Source organism: Pristiophorus japonicus, chromosome 7 (genome assembly GCF_044704955.1).
Source record: "Pristiophorus japonicus isolate sPriJap1 chromosome 7, sPriJap1.hap1, whole genome shotgun sequence".
In the NCBI taxonomy this organism is placed as follows: Eukaryota; Metazoa; Chordata; class Chondrichthyes; family Pristiophoridae; genus Pristiophorus; species Pristiophorus japonicus.
In genome coordinates, this window is record NC_091983.1 from 244,247,394 (window position 1) to 244,265,363 (window position 17,970).

The 17,970-nt window shown below is 45.4% G+C and overlaps 1 protein-coding gene across 2 annotated transcripts in view; it reads right to left on the minus strand.

Moving 5' to 3' along the window:
• Window positions 1-17,970, minus strand: part of LOC139267485 (dynein axonemal heavy chain 8-like) — a 2,569,686-nt gene that overhangs the window by 211,131 nt on the left and 2,340,585 nt on the right. For both annotated transcript variants that reach the window (XM_070885867.1, XM_070885866.1), the window contains 3 exons: window positions 15,826-15,981; window positions 4,860-5,015; window positions 2,798-2,980 (listed from right to left, as the gene is read on the minus strand). In XM_070885867.1, coding sequence (XP_070741968.1) covers window positions 2,798-2,980; window positions 4,860-5,015; window positions 15,826-15,981 — 495 coding nt within the window. The remainder of the gene's footprint in view (window positions 1-2,797; window positions 2,981-4,859; window positions 5,016-15,825; window positions 15,982-17,970) is intronic.

The following is a 17,970-nucleotide window of genomic DNA, read 5'->3' on the forward strand; positions in this document are numbered from 1 at the left end:
ATAGCGGATGCATTGACAGTCATTTTCCAACATTCCATCGACTCTGGATCAGTTCTTATGGAATGGAGGGTAGCCAATGTAACCCCACTTTTTAAAAAAGGAGGGAGAGAGAAAACAGGGAATTATAGACCGGTCAGTCTGACCTCAGTAGTGGGTAAAATGATGGAATCAATTATTAAGGATGTCATAGCAGCGCATTTGGAAAGAGATGACATGATAGGTCCAAGTCAGCATGGATTTGTGAAAGGGAAATCATGCTTGACAAATCTTCTGGAATTTTTTGAGGATGTTTCCAGTAGAGTGGACAAGGGAGAACCAGTTGATATGGTGTATTTGGACTTTCAGAAGGCTTTCGACAAGGTCCCACACAAGAGATTAATGTGCAAAGTTAAAGCACATGGGATTGGGGGTAGTGTGCTGACGTGGATTGAGAACTGGTTGGCAGACAGGAAGCAAAGAGTAGGAGTAAATGGGTACTTTTCAGAATGGCAGGCAGTGACTAGTGGGGGACCGCAAGGTTCTGTGCTGGGGCCCCAGCTGTTTACATTGTACATTAATGATTTAGACGAGGGGATTAAATGTAGTATCTCCAAATTTGCGGATGACACTAAGTTGGGTGGCAGTGTGAGCTGCGAGGAGGATGCTATGAGGCTGCAGAGTGATTTGGATAGGTTAGGTGAGTGGGCAAATGCATGGCAGATGAAATATAATGTGGATAAATGTGAGGTTATCCATTTTGGTGGTAAAAACAGAGAGACAGACATTATCTGAATGGTAACAGATTAGGAAAAAGGGAGGTGTAACGAGACCTGGGTGTCATGGTGCATCAGTCATTGAAGGTTGGCATGCAGGTACAGCAGGCGGTTAAGAAAGCAAATGGCATGTTGGCCTTCATAGCGAGGGGATTTGAGTACAGGGGCTGAGAGGTGTTACTACAGTTGTACAGGGCCTTGGTGAGGCCACACCTGGAGTATTGTGTACAGTTTTGGTCTCCTAACTTGAGGAAGGACATTCTTGCTATTGAGGGAGTGCAGCGAAGGTTCACCAGACTGATTCCCGGGATGGCGGAACTGACATATCAAGAAAGACTGGATCAACTGGGCTTGTATTCACTGAAGTTCAGAAGAATGAGAGGGGATCTCATAGAAACGTTTAAAATTCTGATGGGTTTAGACAGGTTAGATGCAGGAAGAATGTTCCCAATGTTGGGGAAGTCCAGAACCAGGGGTCACAGTCGAAGGATAAGGGGTAAGCCATTTAGGACCGAGATGAGGAGAAACTTCTTCACCCAGAGAGTGGTGAATCTGTGGAATTCTCTGCCACAGAACGTTGTCGAGGCCAATTCACTGAATATATTCAAAAAGGAGTTAGATGTAGTCCTTACTACCAGGGGAATCAAGGGCTATGGCGAGAAAGCAGGAATCGGGTACTGAAGTTGCATGTTCAGCCATGAACTCATTGAATGGTGGTGCAGGCTCGAATGGCCAACTCCTGCACCTATTTTCTATGTTTCTATGTTTCTATGCCAGATAAATTGCTGGGTGTGTCTTGTCCTCCAAGAGGACCAATCAGAAATCTGGTGTTGCAAATAGATGGAACCATATTTTTGGGTGTGCGGCCTCGATAACAGGCTTCGTGGCCCATTTAAATTTCCATTTACGCACGGATTTTCCAATTCAAAGCCATTGAGCCGGCTGCGCGGGACCTCCTGGACACTGCGCAGCTGTGCAGCTTAAAGGGAACATTGTTTAGCATAACTTCCTGGCATTTGTACTCTATGCCTATGTTTATAAAGCTAAGGAATCCCATAGGCATTACTAACTGCCTTTCTCACCTGTCCTGACACCTTCACAGATTTGTGCACAAACACCCCCAGATCTCTCTGTTCTTGCACTCCTTTTAAAATTGGACTATAGCTTGTATTGTCTCTCTTCATTCTTGCTACCAAAATGTATCACCTCACACTTTTCTGTGCTGAGTTTCATCTGTCATGTGACCGACCGTACATTCCACTAGCTTGTCTATGTCCTCTTGAAGTCTATTATTAACTTTCTCACAGTTTACTACAATTCAAAATTTTCTGTCAGCTGCAAATTGAGAAATTGTGCCCTGTACCCCCAAATCCAAGTCATTAATGTATATCAAAAAAAGCAGTGGTCCTCGTACTGAACCCAGGAGAACACCACTGTATACCTTTCTCCAGTCTGAAAAACAGGTGGTTAAGACAACTCTCTGTGTTCTATCCCTTAAGCCAATTTTGTATCCATGCTGTACTGCCCTTTCTTCTCACGGGCTTCAATTTTGCTCACAAGCTTATTAATGTGCTGCATGTTACACAACATGGCAATATAGAGGGGAATTCAGCATTAGGAAGTGTCAACATCTGATGAAGAAGAATTGAATGAATGCGAGTTAAAAGCAGAAGAACAGAAGAATTGTATTTCATTACATCTATTGTTTTAAGGTCAGTCTTAATTCAACAGTTCAGTGGTCACTGCATCTAAAGAAATAGCTATATTCCAATTCTATATTTTAATGATTATTAATAATAGTTATAATAATATAGTGGACTGCTTTGAAGCATGACAATTGCCATGTTAACCTGCTACTGATTTAAAAAAAGTTGATTTAGAAGAACAGTTTATCAGGTGCAACTACATTTATTCAGAATGTTGCAAACAGCACTGGCAACACAAAAGTGTTAAGCTCGAAGTATTACACCGGACTCCACAATCCCAGACCACATCAGCCACCTGTGTACACTGTGTGTCCGCGGATCGGAGATGTCCCGATTTACCTGTTTCTCAGTAAGGATCACTCGGCCAAGCAGTTGATTCTCAAGACCTTTAATGGTTACAGTGAAGTCGATGATAGATGTCTTGGCACTAATTTCTGGAGTGTAGGCAGGGTTTGGAAGTTTTGTGGTAATGTAGAACATGAATCCTGGCATGACATCAGTTTCCTTATCTCCCACTTTCACCTGCACAAAAACAATCAATAAAAATATTTTTAATGTATATTAAATACATTATACCACATTATTCTTTTTAGTCCCTCTCCTTTCATGGTGTAAGTTGCTTCTTACCCTGGGAGGTGTGCCTCTGGACAGTGAAATACTTAAAACATAAGAACCTAAGAATTAGGAGCTGGAGTAGGACATACAGCCCCCGGAGCCTGCTCTACCATTCAATAAGATCATGGCTAATCTTCGACCTCAACTCCAAATTCCAACGCAATCTCTTTTTCCCTTGATTCATCTAAAATCTATCTCAGCCTTGAATATCCTCAACGATTTAGCATCCACAGCCCAGAGAATTTCAGAGTCACAAGGCTCACATCTTTCCTGTAATGTGATGATCAGAACTGCACACAGTACTCCAGCTGCGGCCTAACCAGTGTTTTATACAGTTCAAGCATAACCTCCTTGCTCTTGTATTCCATACCTCAACTTTTAAGGCAAATATTCCATATGCCTTCTGAAACACCTTATCTACCTGGCCTTCAGGGATCTGTGGACCTGAACTCCAAGGTCCCTTTGTTCCTCTGCACTTTTCAGTGTTGTACCATTTAATGTGTATCCTTTAATAGATTAATCCCAAAGGGAATCCTGGGTAATGTGACTGACTGCTGCATGTAGGAGGGCTGCCACCAGTTCAGGATTTGATACCAACCTCTGTTGTTGTAAATTCTGCTATTTTCTTGGAGGAGGTGCAGCGCAGATTCACCAGAATGATACCAGGGCTTGAAGGGTTAAATCGTGCAGCCAGGTTACATAATATTGGCTGTAATCCTTTGAGTTTAGAAGGTTGAGCCATGATCTAATTAAGTTGTTTAACATGATAAAGGGTTTCGATAGGGAAGACAGAGAGAAAATATTTCCAAAACAAGAGGACACAATCTTAAAATTAGAGCTTTATTATTTAGGAGTGAAAACAAGAGGTACTTTTTCATTTTGTCTGCCATTTCTCTTATGTTTGCATGTTCTAATCGCACCATCTGATTTCTACCTCCTAATTTACCTTCTTTTTCACTCTTTTGTACCTTGGAGTCTTGCACTAAGAGTCTTTGCCCTTCACCGAGGCTTCACAATAAATAAAATCAGCCCAGATTACATTGCGAGGCATATTTAATGTGTGTAGGTTTGAGATACAATAGTTAGGTGTCTTATGGCCTTGATGTTGGAACTTTAGTTCAGTTGCAACTGCTAAGTAGTTGGGGGAAAAATTGTCCCCTTTTTAAGAGGTCCATTAGCGCCTCCGGGCAGAGCTAACGGGATGGAAGAGAAATTTCGCCGGCTGGGTGGGGGGGGGTGAGGGGCTACAGTCTCCCAGGAAATTGCCTGGGAGTTTGCAGAGGTGCTGCCATGCCAGCACCTCGTCCCGCATGTAGTGCCGCGGCCCACCGTGCAACCACCTATGAAGCTGGCCGACAGCCATTCTCAGGGCGGCACTTAAAGGGGAGGGCACCAGCGCCCCACGCCACCATCTTTACTAGTTTGCTGACTCTCGGATCAACTTCAACATGGTCCGGGCTGTCACCATGCGGCCTGGCACTTCATTTTGGGTATCGGGCTGCAGGCCCTGGTGGCCTAGTGGAGGCCATCAGAGGCCTTGCAGAGTGCGCAGCGGCCCTCCCCTTTAAGCAAAGGAAAGGGGAGTTGAAGCGCGTCAGCACTCCCCAGCCCAGTAGTGTCCTGGGAACCACCACTAAAGGAAGTGGAGCGCGTGAGTTTGCACTCCACTTCCTTTGAGGGGCGGTAAGCCTGGGCGCAGCTGGTTACTGCGTCCAATCGGGGCACTGGGCAATTTTGCACCCAGAGATTCTGAAGGTAGTGACATATCTCTACAAAATTAATTCACCTTAAAAGTGGTCCCAGATTTGATGAAGTTTTTCTCCAACACATTATCCAGTGCAGGATCCAACTCTTCCTGCACATCTTCCAATAACAGAGGACGTCCAAGTGACAAACAGTCCTCCAGGTGATTCCGGAAATACTTATGATTAAGTGATGTTACCTTTGAACAAAGAAACAAGTATTTAGAACTCAAACTCCATTTACCCTACACTGCAATGCCATTACTCCTCTACTGGTGAAATGAAACGAGAGGACTGAAGTATATTTAAGCAGCCTTACGTCTGTTTATGATGGATGGGCTAATCACCCATTTACAGGCCCACCTGAAAACCTGATGTGGACGTCATTGGGCAGCCAAGTTGCCCCCCTAGATTTTCTGTTGTAGCTGCCCATTTTTCAGATGAGAAGCGTTCCGCTGGCCATTGAAAATCTCCCCCATAGTGTCTTATCAAATCTTTCAGAGATTTCCCAAAGTGCTTCACATATAATTAGTTCTTTTGTTGTTGCATAGGTAGCCTACAATGCACACTTGATCCACTTTCTAATTGTCCATGGATTGCACTCGAAATGACCTGCTTATACCAGCTTCTGTTGCTCACATATTAATTCCAACTCAGTGCATGAGCTAATTTTCATCTGCTAGTTCTTAGCTCCTCGACTGGAAATAAGCATCATTTTACACAAGTCATGTTATTAATTAGGGTTTAACTGCAAATACTTTTTTTCTGAATTTTTATTAATGTTCAGCTTCAATGTTTGTTAAAATATTTATCTAAGTTTCCATAATTTCTTAATGCAGCAGATTATGGTTCACGAGCTTTAAAACTCAATGGAATATATTGGCCTTGGATTGGTACTCACATAGCTGAGCCATACAGACCACAAACATCCGAGGTTCCATCCCAGCTTTGCAGTCAGTTAGTTGATCCATCCTGAGCATAATTGGGCTCAGCACTCTCCATTAGGAAGGCAAAACTTTGCCAGAATTCTCAGGGGGTGAAATTCGACTAAGCTCGAAAACGGGTGCGAGGATCGAGATGCGCAATCTGCCCGCACCCATTGAAAGGAGTTCAGGCAGCACATAAAATTCTGGCTGCCTGCTACTTTACATGATTGTAGTGCACAGCCCAGCATTGAACGCACTGCGGATAGGCTGTGCATTCAGCAGGGAGCTGAAGTTTGTGATAAAACAGACAGCAAGCATTTCTATAGGTATATAAAAAGGAAAAGAGTGGCTAAAGTAAATGTTGGTCCCGTAGAGGACGAGACCGGGGACTTAGTGATGGGGAACATGGAGATGGCAGAAACTCTGAACAAATATTTTGCATCAGTCTTTACGGTAGAGGATAAGAACAATATTCCAACAATGCATAGTCAAGAGGCTATGGGGCGGGGTGGGGGGGACTTAACACAATCACAATCACTAAGGAGGTGGTACTGAGGATGGTAGTAATGAGGACGGGGACAACATCAAACAAGAAATTAGGGTTACATGCAATAAAGGTGCAGCAGTTATCATGGGCGACTTTAATCGACATTCTGACTGGGCTAACCAAACTGGTAACAATGCAGTGGAGAAGGATTTCCTGGAGTGTATTAGAGATGGTTTTCTCGACCAATATGTCAAGGAGCCAACTAGAGGGCTGGCTATCCGAGACTGGGTGATGTGTAATGAGAAAGGACAAATTAACAATCTTGTTGTGCGAGGCCCCTTGGGGAAGAGTGACCATAATATGGTAGAATTCTTTATTAAGATGGAGAGTGATACAGTTAATTCAGAGACTAGGGTCCTGAACTTGGGGAAAGGTAACATTGATGGTATGAGACGTGAATTGGCTAGAATAGACTGGCGAGTGATACTTAAAGGGTTGACGGTGGACAGGCAATGGCAAACATTTAAAGATCACATGGATGAACTTCAACAATTGTACATCCTGTCTGGAGTAAAAATAAAATGGGGAAGGTGGCTCAACTGTGGCTAACAAGGGAAATTAAGGAGAATGTTAAATCCAAGGAAGAGGCATATAAATTGGCCAAAAAAAGCAGCAAACCTGAGGACTGGGAGTATTTTATAATACAGCAGAGGAGGACAAAGGGTTTAATTACGAGGGGAAAAATAGAGTATGAGAGGAAGCTTGCTGAGAACATAAAAACTGACTGCAAAATTCGATAGATATGTGAAGAGAAAAAGATTAATGAAAACAAATGTAGATCCCTTGCAATCAGATTCAGGTGAATTTATAAGGGGGAACAAAGAAATGGCGGACCAGTTAAAGAAATACTTTAGTTCTGTTTTCACGAAAGAAGACACAAATAACCTTACGGAAATACTAGGGGACCGAGGATCTAGTGAGAAGGAGGAACTGAAGGATATTCTTATAAAGCAGGAAATTGTGTTAGGCAAATTGATGGAATTGAAGGCCGATAAATCCCTGGGGCCTGATAGTCTGTATCCCAGAGTACTTAAGGAAGTGGCCATAGAAATTGTGGATGCATTGGTGATCATTTTTCAACGGTCTATCGACTCTGGATCAGTTCCTATTGACTGGAGGGTAGCTAATGCAACACCACTGTTTAAAAAAGGAGAGAAAGAGAAAATGGGTAATTATAGACCGGTTAGCCTGACATCAGTTGTGGGGAAAATGTTGGAATCAATTATTAAGAATGAAATAGCAGTGCATTTGGAAAGCAATGACAGAATCGGTCCAAGTCAGCATGGCTTTATGAAAGGGAAATCATGCTTGACAAATCTTCTGGAATTTTTTGAGGATGTAACTAGTAGAGTGGACAAGGGAGAACTAGTGTATGTGGTGTATTTGGACTTTCAAAAGGCTTTTGACAAGGTCCCATACAAGAGATTGATGTGCAAAATTAAAGCACATGGTATTGGGGGTAATGTACTGACGTGGATAGAAAACTGGTTGGCAGACAGGAAGCAGAGAGTAGGAATAAACAGCTCCTTTTCAGAATGGCAGGCAGTGACTAGTGGAATGCCGCAAGGCTCAGTGCTGGGACCCCAGCTCTTTACAATATGCATTAATGATTTAGATGAAAGAATTGAGTGTGATATCTCCAAGTTTGCAGATGACACTAAACTGGGTGGCGGTGGGAGCTGTGAGGAGGACGTTAAAAGGCTGCAGGGTGACTTGGACTGGTTAGGTGAGAGGCAAATGCATGGCAGATGCAATATAATGTGGATAAATGTGAGGTTATCCACTTTGGGGGCAAAAACACGAAGGCAGAATATTATCTGAATGGTGGCAGTTAAGGAAAGGGGTAGGTGCAATGAGACCTGGGTGTCATGGTTCATCAGTCATTGAAAGTTGGCGTGTAGCTACAGCAGGCGGTGAAGAAGGCAAATGGTATGTTGGCCTTCATAGTTAAGGGATTTGAGTGTAGGAGCAGGGAGGTCTTACTGCTGTTGTACAGGGCCTTAGTGAGGCCTCACCTGGAATATTATGTTCAGTTTTGGGCTCCTAATCTGAGGAAGGACATTCTTGCTCTTGAGGGAGTGCAGCGAAGGTTCACCAAACTGATTCCAGGGATGGCAGGACTGACATATGAGGAGAGACTGGATTGACTGGACCTGTATTCACTGGAGTTTAGAAGGATGAGAGAGGATCTCATAGAAATATATAAAATTCTGACAGGACTGGACAGATTAGATGCAGGAAGAATGTTCCCAATGTTGGGGATGTCCAGAACCAGGGGACACAGTCTAAGGATACGGGGTAGGCCATTTAAGACTGAGATAAGGAGAAATTTCTTCACGCAGAGAGTTGTTAACCTGTGGAATTCCCTGCCGCAGAGAGTTGTTGATGCCAATTCATTGGATATATTCAAGAGGGAGTTCGATATGGCCCTTACGGCTAAAGGGATCAAGGGATATGGAGAGAAAGCAGGAAAGGGGTACTGAGGTGAATGATCAGCCATGATCTTATTGAATGGTGGTGCAGGCTCGAAGGGCCAAATGGCTTACTCCTGCATCTATTTTCTATGTTTCTATTTTGGATGCATTGCTTATAATTTACCAAAATTCCCTGGATTCTGGGGAGATCCCAGCAGATTAGAAAACTGCAAATGTAATGCTGCTATTTAAAAAAGGAGGCAGACAAAAAGCAGGAAACTATAGACCAGTTAGCCTAACATCTGTGGTTGGGAAGATGTTGGAGTCCATTATTAAAGAAGCAATAGCAGGACATTTGGAAAAGCAAAATTCAGTCAGGCAGAGTCAGCATGGATTTCTGAACGGGAAATCATGTTTGACAAATTTGAGGGTGTAACGAACAGGGTGGATAAAGGGGAACCAATGGATTTGGTGTATTTGGACTTCGAGAAGGCATTTGACAAGGTGCATAAGATAAATGTTCAAGGGGTTGGGGATAATATGTTAACATGGATGGAGGATTGGCTAACTAACAGAAAACAGAGAGTTGGGATAAATGGTTCATTCTCGGGTTGGCAATCAGTAACTAGTGGGGTGCCGCAGAGGTCAGTGCTGCAACCCCAACTGTTTATATCTATATTAACGACTTGGAAGAAGGGACAGAATGTAACATAGCCAAGTTTGTTGACGATACAAAGATGGGAGGAAAAGCAATGTGAGGACACAATAAATCTGCAAAAGGACATAGACAGGTTAAGTGAGTGGGCAAAAATTTGGCAGATGGAGTATATTGGTGGAAAGTGGCAGAAAAAAAATCAGAGAGCAAGTTATTATTTAAATGAAGAAAGACTGCAAAGTGCTGCAGTACAGCGGGACCTGGGTGTATTTGTGCATGAAACACAAAAGAATACAGCAAGTGATCAGGAAGGCCAATGGTATCTTGGCCTTTATTGCAACGGGGATGAGTCTAAAAGCAGGGAAGTCTTGCTACAGTTATACAAGATATTGGTGAGGCTACACCTGGAATACTGCATGCAGTTTTGGTTTCCATATTTATGAAAGGATATCCTTGCTTTGGAGGCAGTTCAGAGATGATTCACTCAGTTGATTCCGGAGATGAGGGGGTTGACTTTTGAGGAAAGGTTGAGTAGTTTGGGCCTCTACTCATTGGAATTCAGAAGAATGAGAGGTGATCTTATTGAAACGTATAAGATTATGAGGGGGCTTGACAAGGTGGATGCAGAGAGGATGTTTCCACTGATAGGGGAGACTAAAACTAGAGAGCATAATCTTGGAATAAGGGGCCGCCCATTTAAAACTGAGATGAGGAGAAATTTCTTCTCTCAGAGGGTTGTAAATTTGTGGAATTCGTTGCATCAGACAGCTGTGGAAGCTGGAACATTGAATAAATTTAAGACAGAAATAGACAGTTTCTTAAACGATAAGGGAATAAGGGGTTATGGGGAGCAGCCAGGAAAATGGACCTGAGTCCATGATCAGATCAGCCATGATCGTATTAAATGGGGGAGCAGGCTTGAGGGGCCGTATAGCCTACTCCTGCTCCTATTTCTTATATTGTTATGTTCTTATTAAGACTACCACTTTGGTGGTAAAAACAGAGAGACAGACTATTATATGAATGGTGACAGATTAGGAAAAGGGGAGGTGCAACGAGACCTGGGTGTCATGGTACATCAGTCATTGAAGGTTGGCATGCAGGTACAGCAGGCGGTTAAGAAAGCAAATGGCATGTTGGCCTTCATAGCGAGGGGGTTTGAGTACAGGGGCAGAGAGGTGTTGCTACAGTTGTACAGGGCTTTGGTGAGGCCACACCTGGAGTATTGTGTACAGTTTTGGTCTCCTAACCTGAGGAAGGACATTCTTGTTATTGAGGAGTGCAGCGAAGGTTCACCAGACTGATTCCCGGGATGGCGGGACTGACCTATCAAGAAAGACTGGATCAACTGGGCTTGTATTCACTGGAGTTCAGAAGAATGAGAGGGGATCTCATAGAAACGTTTAAAATTCTGACGGGGTTAGACAGGTTAGATGCAGGAAGAATGTTCCCAATGTTGGGGAAGTCCAGAACCAGGGGACACAGTCTAAGGATAAGGGGTAAGCCATTTAGGACCGAGATGAGGAGAAACTTCTTCACCCAGAGAGTGGTGAACCTGTGGAATTCTCTGCCACAGAAAGTTGTTGAGGCCAATTCACTAAATATATTCAAAAAGGAGTTAGATGAAGTCCTTACTACTAGGGGGATCAAGGGATATGGCGAGAAAGCAGGAATGGGGTACTGTAGTTGCATGTTCAGCCATGAACTCATTGAATGGCGGTACAGGCTAGAAGGGCCGAATGGCCTACTCCTACACCTATTTTCTATGTTTCTATGTTTCTATGTTTAAAGCTAGCCTGCATCTCTTAAAGGTGAGCTTCCTTCTGGTGATGAAAAATGTTAAGTGCTTCAACACACAACCAAATGGCTCAAAAGACCAGGGAAAGTGCACCCAAGGACTCGAATGCAGCACTCGAGGCTTTGTGCAGGTGATGAACACACAAAGAGAGGTCCTCTACCCACAGTGGGACAGGAGGCTCACCAGAAAAATGTGGGACCAGATCGCCAAGGCATTCGCTGCCAGGAGTGTTGTCCCCGGGATGAGGCTCCAGTGCCCAAAGAAGTTTCATGACCTCAGACAAGTGGTCAAGGTCAGTGAATGAATCTTCAAAAGCCTTCCTCTACCAATAGCATCATCAGCCTCACACACTGCTCAATGCACAACATCCTTATCATTCACCTAGCAATAATCTCTATCAAACACGAGGCACACCTCACATTCTTCGCTTCACCTCACTTCCTTGGAGGAGGCGGTGCTGGCCATTCCTGGCAGGCACATGGTTGAGCCCCCAGCGGCGGGATTGAAAGGATACAAGATGCCGGCCGATATGGTCATGTGCTATCCTCCTTCTCAGATCCCACAATCTCTTCCAATTTACAATCTGCAGATGGTATACGCATGCGCCTCTTGCATTCCTCCCTCCCCTCACCCTATCCTTGTGCCTTCCTCATTTCAGACACCCAAGAAATCCAACCTGCCCAGCCAGTGGTTGAACAGAGAGAGAGAAGAGTGAAGAAGCAGAAGAAACACTATCTCTCAATTTCACATTCCCAGCCACCAGCTCCTTGAGGTCGTGCTGCAAGGCCATCTACAGTCTCCACCACTGAAAATCAGCTGCCTTCCACCAGCCATGCTGCAGCCACTGTAGTAGCACTGCATAGGAGCACCAGGATAAGCAAAGGCACATGCAAGACAATCATGAAGGGAATGCACAAGGAGATTTTTAAAATCTAATCTTGGATGCATATATGGATAAAGTTGGATTGGAAAGTTTGCTTTGTGGTGGCTTTTATTTCAGCTTCGTGGCCAAGAGGACACAGTGATGATCAGTAACAGAGGGAAGGTAAGTTGTGGGACTAATGTTGAAAGGAGAATTGGGGTTGTGTTCACTGGAACCACAGGCAGATGATTCGGTCTTGGATATTCCAGCCAAAAAGGGGCTGTCTGGGTTGCCTCCTTTCTTTCGCTTCCCCTTCTTTTGCTTCTTCTTCTGCTTTCTCCTCTTCTGCTTCTTCCTCTTCCTCCTTCTCCTCTTCCTCCTCATCCTCCCTCTGTGAGCAGCTTGTCCCCTTAACTGCTTCTGCTCCATCTCCATATCCAAGGAGGACAGAAACTAGAGCCCCCAGGACTGGGAGCATCATCATCATCGGCAGTCCCTCGGAATCGAGGAAGACTTGCTTCCACTCCTAAAGTGAGTTCTTTGGTGGCTCAACAGTCCAATACGAGAGCCACAGACCCTGTCACAGTTGGGACAGACATTCGTCGGGGGAAGCGGGGTGGTGGGACTGATTTGCCGCACGCTCCTTCCACTGCCTGTGCCTGACCTCTTCACGCTCGTGGTGTTGAGATTCGAAGAGCTCAGCGCCCTCCTGGATGCACTTTCTCCAACTAGGGCGGTCTTTGGCCAGGGACTTCCAAGTGTCAGTGGTGATGTCGCACTTCACCAGGGAGGCTTTGAGGGTAACGTTTCCGCTGCCCACCTTTGGCTCATTTGCCGTGAAGGAGCTCCGCATAGAGCATTTGCTTAGGGAGTCTCGTGTCTGGTATGCGAACTATGTGGCCTGCCCAGCGAAGCTGATCGAGTGTGGTCAGTGCTTCAATGCTGGGGATGTTAGCCTGGGCGAGGACACTGATGTTGGTGCGCCTGTCCTCCCAGGGGATTTGCAGGATCTTGCGAAGACATCGTTGGTGATATATCTCCAGCAACTTGAGGTGTCTTCTGTACGTCGTCCATGGCTCTGAGCCACACAGGAGGGCGGGTATTACTACAGCCCTGTAGACCATGAGCTTGGTGGTAGATTTGAAGGCCTGGTCTTCAAACACTCTTTTTCTCAGGCGGTCAAAGGCTGCACTGGCGCACTGGAGGCGATGTTGAATCTCCGCATCAATGTCTGTCTGCCTTCGTTTATAAGTGGCTCCCGAGGTATGGGAAGTGGTCCACGTTGTCAAGGGCCGCGCCGTGAATCTTGATGACTGGGAGGGCCAGTGCTGTGCGGCGAGGACAGGCTGGTGGAGGACCTTTGTCTTACGGATGTTAAGCATAAGGACCATGCTTTCATATGCCTCGGTGACTACATTGACTATATCCTGGAGTTCAGCCTCAGAATGTGTGCAGACGCAGGCGTCGTTCACGTACTGCAGCTCAACGACAGAGGTTGGGGTGATCTTGGATCTGGCCTGGAGGTGGCATAGGTTAAACAGCTTCTCGCTGGTTCTGTAGTTTAGTTCCACTCCAGCAGGGAGCTTGTTGACTGGGAGGTGGAGCATGGCAGCGAGGAAGATTGAGAAGAGGGTTGGAGCGATGACGCAGCCCTGTTTGACCCCGGTCCAGACGTGGATTGGGTCTGTAATGGAACCGCTGGTAAGGATCACGACCTGCATGTCGTCATGGAGCAGGTGAAGGATGTTGACAAACCTTTGGGGGCATCCAAAAAGGAGGACACTCCATAAGCCCTCACGGTTGACAATGTCAAAGGTCTTTGTAAGATCGAAAAAGGCCATGTATAAAGGCTGGCACTGCTCCCTGCATTTTTCCTGCAGTTGTTGTGCTGCAAAGATCATGTCCGTTGTGCCCCGTAGGGGACGAAATCCACACTGTGATTCCGGGAGGAGCTTCTCGGCCACAGGGAGAAGACGGCTGAGGAGAACTCTAGCGACAACTTTCCCAGTGGCTGATAGCAGGGAGATTCGTCTGTAGTTGCTGCAGACGGACTTGTCCCCTTTTTAAAAATGGTCACGATCACTGCATCTCTAAGATCTCCCGGCGAGCTCTCCTTCCTCCAAATGAGAGAGATGAGGTCGTGTATCCACACCAACAGTGCCTCTCCGCCATAATTTAGCACCTCAGCATGAATTCCATCCGCACCCGTAGCCTTGTTATTCTTGAGCTGTTTTATGGCTTTGTCTACCTCTTGCAGCGTTGGGGTTTCACTGAGGTGGTGGCAGGTCACATGCTGCGGGATGGAGTTGAGAACATTCGAGTCAAAGGCAGACGCTCGATTGAGGAGATCTTCAAAGTGCTCCTTCCAGCGGGCTCTGACAGCCTCAGTGTCCTTGATGAGTGTTTCCCGTTCTTGGCCAGGAGTGGGGTGGGGCCTTGGGAGTTTGGACTGTAGGTGGCCTTGACTTCAATGAAGAATTCTCGCATATCGTGGCTGTTGGCCAGTTGTTGTATCTCCTGTGCTTTCTCCATCCACCACCTGTTCTTTAGGTCCCGGGTTTTTTGTTGGACCTTTGCAGCTCCCAAGCTGGGTTGTTGTTTGAGGCTCAGAAATGCTCTGTGCTTTCGATCTATTAGTTCTTGGATCCCCTGATCATTTTCATCAAACCAGTCCTGGTGTTTTCTGATTGAGTAACCAAGTGTCTCTTCCCAGGCACTGGTTATGGAGGCCTGGAGGGCAAACCAAGCGCTGTGGACATTGAGCATCTCAGGGTCATCAAGGCATGCCAGATTAGCTGTGAGGCGCTGTCTGTATAGGGCTCTCTTAGCTGGGTCTTTAAGTGCCCCGGCATTAACTTTTTTTGCAGGACTGATTCTGCTGTCCCCTCTGCTTTGGGGCTATGTTAATATTGATGATGGATTGGATTAGACGATGGTCCGTCCAGCAGTCGTCAGCTCCTGTCATGGCGCGGGTGATGTGCACATCCTTGCGATCCCTGGCTCGGACTGGGAGCATATGATGTTATCAGAGGCCTTCCTTTTAGAGTCAAAACCTGCAAAACTACAGCAGCGCTCCCTACACACTTTAACAACTATTTAAATAACTTACATCAAGCCACTACTAAAATAAACTATGCAGTAAGTAGTGCAAAAGCAAAAATAAAAACTTACCTGAAAGTTGCGCTGGGTCCCTTTAAGTAGCGCGAGTGGGGATCAGTCGTGCAGCTCAGCGCGTACAGCTGTGTGTGCTTTGGAGAAGGCATACATTCGATTGGCAATGTTCAAAATAGCAGCTTGTGCGGCAAATCAGTGTTGCATGCTGATTGACATCACAATCTGCCTCATTACCATTCTTATAGCGAGAGCAGGCAATGGCCGCGCTCCCAACCTATTCAAAATGGCAGCTGCTACAGGCTATGCCTGAAGTGCACGGAAGTGAGGTGGCCGCCATTTTTTGACGAAACCGGCCTTAATGGTCAGTGCTAAGGAGCCAAATTTCACAGTCTACACCATCTAGCAAACCCTGCTAGAATTGTGCTTGTGTAGATACCGAGTGAGGACAGAATAGAGCTTGCTTGTAACGCCCCACTGTCGAATAGTATGCTTGAAATCTCTTACTTGGGAATAGCAACGATTTCGATGAGGTGTCTGCAGAGTAAAAACCTTCAGGAGGGAAGTGGAGAAAACTGGAGAAGAAAATAATTTGTATCTTACATTAATTTGTGGTATAGATTATGTCATGTTTTGGGGTCACTGTGCTCCTTCACATGCTGAACAGTACGTGTTGAAAAAGTCTGTGCAGTCCTACCTGCAATTCATTTTGTTTGTCCTTCATCTTGATCCAGGTTTTACCCTGTGTCTGAGGGTCGATGAGAAGTGGATACCTGGTTGCTTTGGTAACGATGATGCCATTCTGAACTGACAGGTCATCACTTGGTAATCCCTGAAGGTTCCACTCACCAATCTGAAAAGATAAAACCAAATTTTGTAAGGGAATTAAGTAAGCCTGGCCACAAATGGGGTTCCTTAAATGATCAGTGAATACCAGGCCAGAGGTTATGGGGGATAAATTGGAAATGGGCCAAAACAGCGGGGGGGTGCGGGGTGATCGCAATGCGGGATTAACCCACTTATTGCTTAAACCCAGTCTGCATCTCTTAAAGGAGAGGTGCATTGTGGCTGGAGCAGGTGGTTGAAGTCATGAAACTCATTGTGAAGTGGGGAAAAACGGAATAATGGCATAATATGGCAGCACGCGGGCTCCAAGATTTTCCGACATTGCACTGAAGGCCTTGCTAATGAAGGTGGAGAGGAGGAGAGATATGCTCTATCCACAGGGGGCCAGAGGGCCCCACAGACAAACTCTCAGAAGGGAATGGGACCAGATAGCCGTGGTGATCAAAGCTAGGATTCAAGCACCGAGAATCTGGATGCACTGGCGCAAAATGTTCAACGACCTCACAGAAGTAGTCAAGGTTAGTAAAAGTATCTTCAAATGTCACATCCAACCAACTGCACCACCAGCCTCAGCAACTGCTCAATGCACCACACCCCCATCACTCACCTACCAACAATCTCTAACCATCAGGACTCATTGCTAAAATTCATAGACCTCATCCTCATACACTTAGCACTGCTGTAAGCCTCAGATCTTGCACACAGTGCCAGCTATTCAACCGTGACACCCAAACAGATTGCACCACACTCACTGACACACTTCCTCTCTCTTGTAGGACAAGGTGGCGCACAACCAGAGGCAGCAGGAACTAAGCTGCCAGAGTACAAAAATCTCTCTAACTCAGCCTTGAATATACTCAACAATTCAGCATCCACAGCCCTTTGGGGTCTAGAGATTCACAACCCGCTGAGTGAAGAAATTCCTCCTCATCTCAGTCTGAAATTGCCAACCCATTATCCTGAGACTTTGCCTCCTCGTTATAGACTCCAGCTGGCAGAAACAATCTCTCAACATCTACCCTGTAAATTCCCCTCAAAATCTTATATGTTTCAATGAGATCACCTAAACTCCATTCTGCTCAATCTCTCCTCATAAAACCCTCTCATCCCATGTGATGTGGCGACCTGGAGGGTCTGGAGCTGGCTTAAGGGGCTAATAGGATAGTAGCATTGTTTAATGTGCTGATGTGATGAGAACCTGTGATTATTCCATCACATGTAAGTCAGAATTACCTTTTAATGGATGCTGTAGCTGTGTCAGTATCAAGCCAGTGTAATAGCAAGGCATGATGGGAAGCTTGGCCATTTGTAAACTAAAAATGTTAAAATTGCAGTCTCCAGCAGTTTAGAACAAAGGACAATAAGTTGAACTTGTGACTTCAGATATGGTGGTTGAAGAACCACAGAACGTGAGATGTAAGGGCCTTGAAACTGGAACATTTGAGATAACAGAAAGCATCTTTCAAAGCCTACGTGCTTGACTCTGTTCTAGTTATGGAAGAGATATAGGCGTAGTCATTAACCTGTCACATGGACAGGGCCAATGGTTGAGTAGCTGTCAATCACAGACATATATGGACGTTTCTTATCTTTGTAAATTGTCCAGCTTACGCTTCCGTCCAATCATGTATAAAATCTGATGTAATTGTTTGATCGGAGAGAGCCTTTGCTTTGCTAAAGTTCTCTCTCCTGCATGCTTGTAATACAGTTTTTCACATCAAAGCCTACCCATGACTCCATGTGGTTTCTTCCCACAACAATCTAGGGATCAATCTAGTGAACATTCGGTGCACCGCCTCAAAGGCATGTATGTTCTTTCCTACTCTTGCTCGTAATTCTTATCTACTTATGTTCTTATTTCTCCCCTCTCGGGTACTCTGCCCTCCTGAAATCCTACTTCAACCCTTCATTAATCCCCGACCTTCCTACTCTCCTGCAACTATCCTGCTATACTTAATTGGATGAAGGCAAATTTCAGTGGGTTGATAATGGATCT